Genomic DNA, 3,398 nt, shown 5'->3' with positions numbered 1-3,398 from the left:
ATATTCGGAGATAATCGCTCCGAAAGAAAAAAAAAATTGTGTCCCCCCCCTCTAACTTTTGAACCATAGGTCCAAAAAATATGAAAAAAATCGTGGAAGTAGAGCTTAAGAAACACATTAAATGAAAACTATAGCGGACATGATCAGTTTAGCTGTTTTTGAGTTATCGCAAAAAGTTTTCCTTTCATAGTAAAAAGACTTACTTTAATTAGGTACTGATTATGCAAATTTGCCTATTTGTTTAACTCGGGTGAAAGGTACCGTTTCATCCCTTGGTTAACAATTTACTATACTTTAAGCTCCAGTTTAGCTTATTGTGACGTAAGAGTAACTACGGAACCCTACACTGAGCGTGGCCCGACATGCTCTTGGCCGGTTATTTGATACTTGTGTTATTTATACGAGTCTGAACAAACATCATGTGAAGTATAAATTAAAGTTCGAGTTTGTCATTGATGAGGTACTTATTGTAGGTAAAACATAAATAATATGCGTTATTATGCAGAAAGTAATCAATAACTTGTATTACAAAAAAAACAGGATTTGAGGATATAAATTAAAATTTGCATAGCATTGTAGTCACTTGTTTGTATATAAATAAATATCGTAGATATTCATTTAGTAGTGATAACCATTGTTATATCTTCCACTGTTGTAGGATCCCTCCCTGAAAAAAAGAGAGATACTTTTAAGTACTAATGTAGGTATGTAAATGTGAAAATTACTGAGACTGGTACATATAAAGGCTATGGAGAATTGGACACCTGGTCTGAGTCCTTAAGTAGACTGCTCAAGTACTCACGATGAAGGATTCTGCCTGTTGAACTGCAGGGATTTTAGGATGGCTTCCGGGATGGGCGGCGGGGTAGGTATGTGTGAGCCCACGGGGTGGAAGCCGTTCTCGTCGGCCGTGTAAGTCAGTGACACCTGCTGGCCGTCGGGGGCGGTGTAGGAGAAGGCACCATCCGCCGTCACCGCTGGGCCCTCGGGCCCCTGGGCGCGGGGGGATCCATTTTCGTGGGCCCTGATGCCATTGCCGGTCTCATAGCTGGAAATAGCAAAGCGTGTAAGAACTTGCTGGACGATTCAAAGATCTTAACCTCTATCAGGTGCATCATACATAGGCTGCCCGTAAACTTAAAAAAAAAAACGAACTAAGCGTGATGTTTGAAAACTGTAAAACTTGGTTACTTTATTAGGTCGTAGAAAAATTTGATATTTTCAAAGGAATCTTGTCGGACTATATTCCTTGTAAGTATCTAATACTTTTATTAATATTGTATTTGATGACCTGTCTATTCTAGTGGGTTACTGAAGCCGATGGTCCCGGGTTCAAATTCTGGTAAGGGCATTTATTTGTGTGAGTAGCACGAATATTTGTTCCTGAGTCATGGGTGGGTGTGTGAGGTGGGTGAGATTATCCTTTTTATCCGAGATAGCATAAGAGCCTACTTTTACGGATTAAACATTTTAAATTGAAATGAAAAGTTTATTTTTAAAGCAGATAGCAATAGTAGATTGTTAACCAAGGGATGAAAGGCACTCATTTCTGACGAGGTAATTTATATAGTCCGACACTGAAATGGTGTCTTTCACCAGAGATAAACACTCTACTTTTCACTTCGAATACGAGAAAAGTAAAATAAATGTGTATTAAAAAAGCATGACTAAGTATAATCTGTTATAGTAGTATTTCTTGAGGGTTCTTTCGTATTGAAAGTATCGTTATTTAAAGAATGGGGGATTAAATATCAGAATGGAAACTCTACAAAGAATCCATTTAAAACCAAATTTTAATTACTTATCGTAAAAAAAACTACTTAGAAAGTAAAATACCCTAGAGCAAAAACGTATAAATTTCTGCACACTTCATAGAACACCAAAGACCCAGTTTCAGAGCATGAAAAATGAAAATGATATTGGTAGTTCACCTGTATCTGTAGTTTCCGTCTCCGTTGTTCACGTTCTCGTAGCTCAGAATGGGTATGTGCGCGCCGCGGCTGAAGCCCCCGCTGTAGCCGCCGTTGAAGCCTCCGTTGAAGCCGGCGAACTGCTGGGACCGGAAGTGCTCTGCCGAAGCCACCGCCAGGACAACGAGAGTTATTACTATCTGTAAGAAGAAAGTAATTTTTTAAAACTCATATAATTATATTGGTTAAATTATTATTTTACAATTCTTTTAGGGCCACTTGTACCAATCACTAACCCAAGGTTAACCGGTTACACCCGGAGTTACCATGGTTCCCAGTACAATTTCACACTGGGTTAACTGTTTAACCGGTTAACCCCGGGTTAGTGGGATGGTGCAAGTGCTGCTTAGCAGGTGAAAAACCATTGTTTTTTTAGCGTGCACAAGGTTGATTTTACAGTCCGCGTAGCCAACGTGCCAATCGTTATCGCTCCGTAGCGTGGCGTCTTCATCTCTCTCTATCACTCTTCCATGGCACCTTCGGTATGTTGGCTATACGGGCTAAACACTATGATCCTGCTCAATATTCCTGAATCACACTGTATACTTTATATTCAAAGAAGAGTTCGCAACTGATTGCTAAGTATTATTTTGTAGGAGCTATTTTTTTCAGCAAATGCTGAAATTCAGACTATTCATAATCAAAATACGAATATTAAAATCAAGCTGAAAACATCCTAATATCTATTAATATTATAAAACACAAACCTTTAGAGAGCACATTTTTGCAGATTATTAAACAATTTCCTAATAAACTTCAGAATGTGATATCAGTCAGAAATGTGATGATAGAATGATGATTCCGAAGCTGTGCGAGTTTTTATATGGATGTTCCCCCTATTTTCGAAAGAATCACCTTGTACTTCTGAGTTGTGAACAGCACCGGCGCCGCCTAGGCCCCCCGCTGACTGTTGTGCCGATTGTTCTGCTATGATAAGGTGTTCACGAATTGTACGATTAGCGAAACCCTGAACTTATTTTACACCTAGTCTCCCTGCCAGACTAGGTGCGTGTCGTCATGCTTGTCCCGTGGTACTAACATTAATTTTATAATAATCTATTAAAAAAAAATACAGTCAAAATTTTAATTTATTGGGTTATCCAGTCGAAGTATCTCACTAAATAATAGGGTCGGCATGTGTAAAATGGCTTAGTAGATTGCGCCAGCATAGGTTTTACCTGATTTTAGCGAAGCCGCCCAGTTTTATTCTGGAGGGTTAATGTCGCCATTCATAAAATCATTTTTCACGGGACTGGGTATTTACATTGTCTATATAGAGTACGCTCGTGTCTTTGTTCGAATTCCGATGACTGCATTGAGTAGTAATTTAGTGAGTAAGGGCTGAAACAGACGAATCACAGATTCGCAGCCGACGTTCAGTTTCCATTTAAGTTTATACTATCTATAGGAACTTAGAGTCACAATCTG

General features: G+C 38.9%; 1 protein-coding gene across 1 annotated transcript; it reads right to left on the bottom strand.

Moving 5' to 3' along the window:
• Positions 1–406: 406 nt before the first annotated feature.
• On the bottom strand, positions 407–2,122 carry LOC133521722 (pupal cuticle protein 20-like; the record flags this gene model as incomplete). Its single annotated transcript, XM_061856785.1, has 3 exons — positions 407–667; positions 803–1,048; positions 1,932–2,122. Coding segments are annotated over 3 exons (486 nt in total), but the record flags the coding sequence as incomplete, so codon positions are not given.
• Between the last annotated feature and the right edge of the window lie 1,276 nt (positions 2,123–3,398).

Source organism: Cydia pomonella, chromosome 10, assembly GCF_033807575.1.
Source record: "Cydia pomonella isolate Wapato2018A chromosome 10, ilCydPomo1, whole genome shotgun sequence".
NCBI classification, from domain to species: Eukaryota; Metazoa; Arthropoda; class Insecta; order Lepidoptera; family Tortricidae; genus Cydia; species Cydia pomonella.
This window is presented reverse-complemented; position numbering and strand designations above follow the sequence as displayed.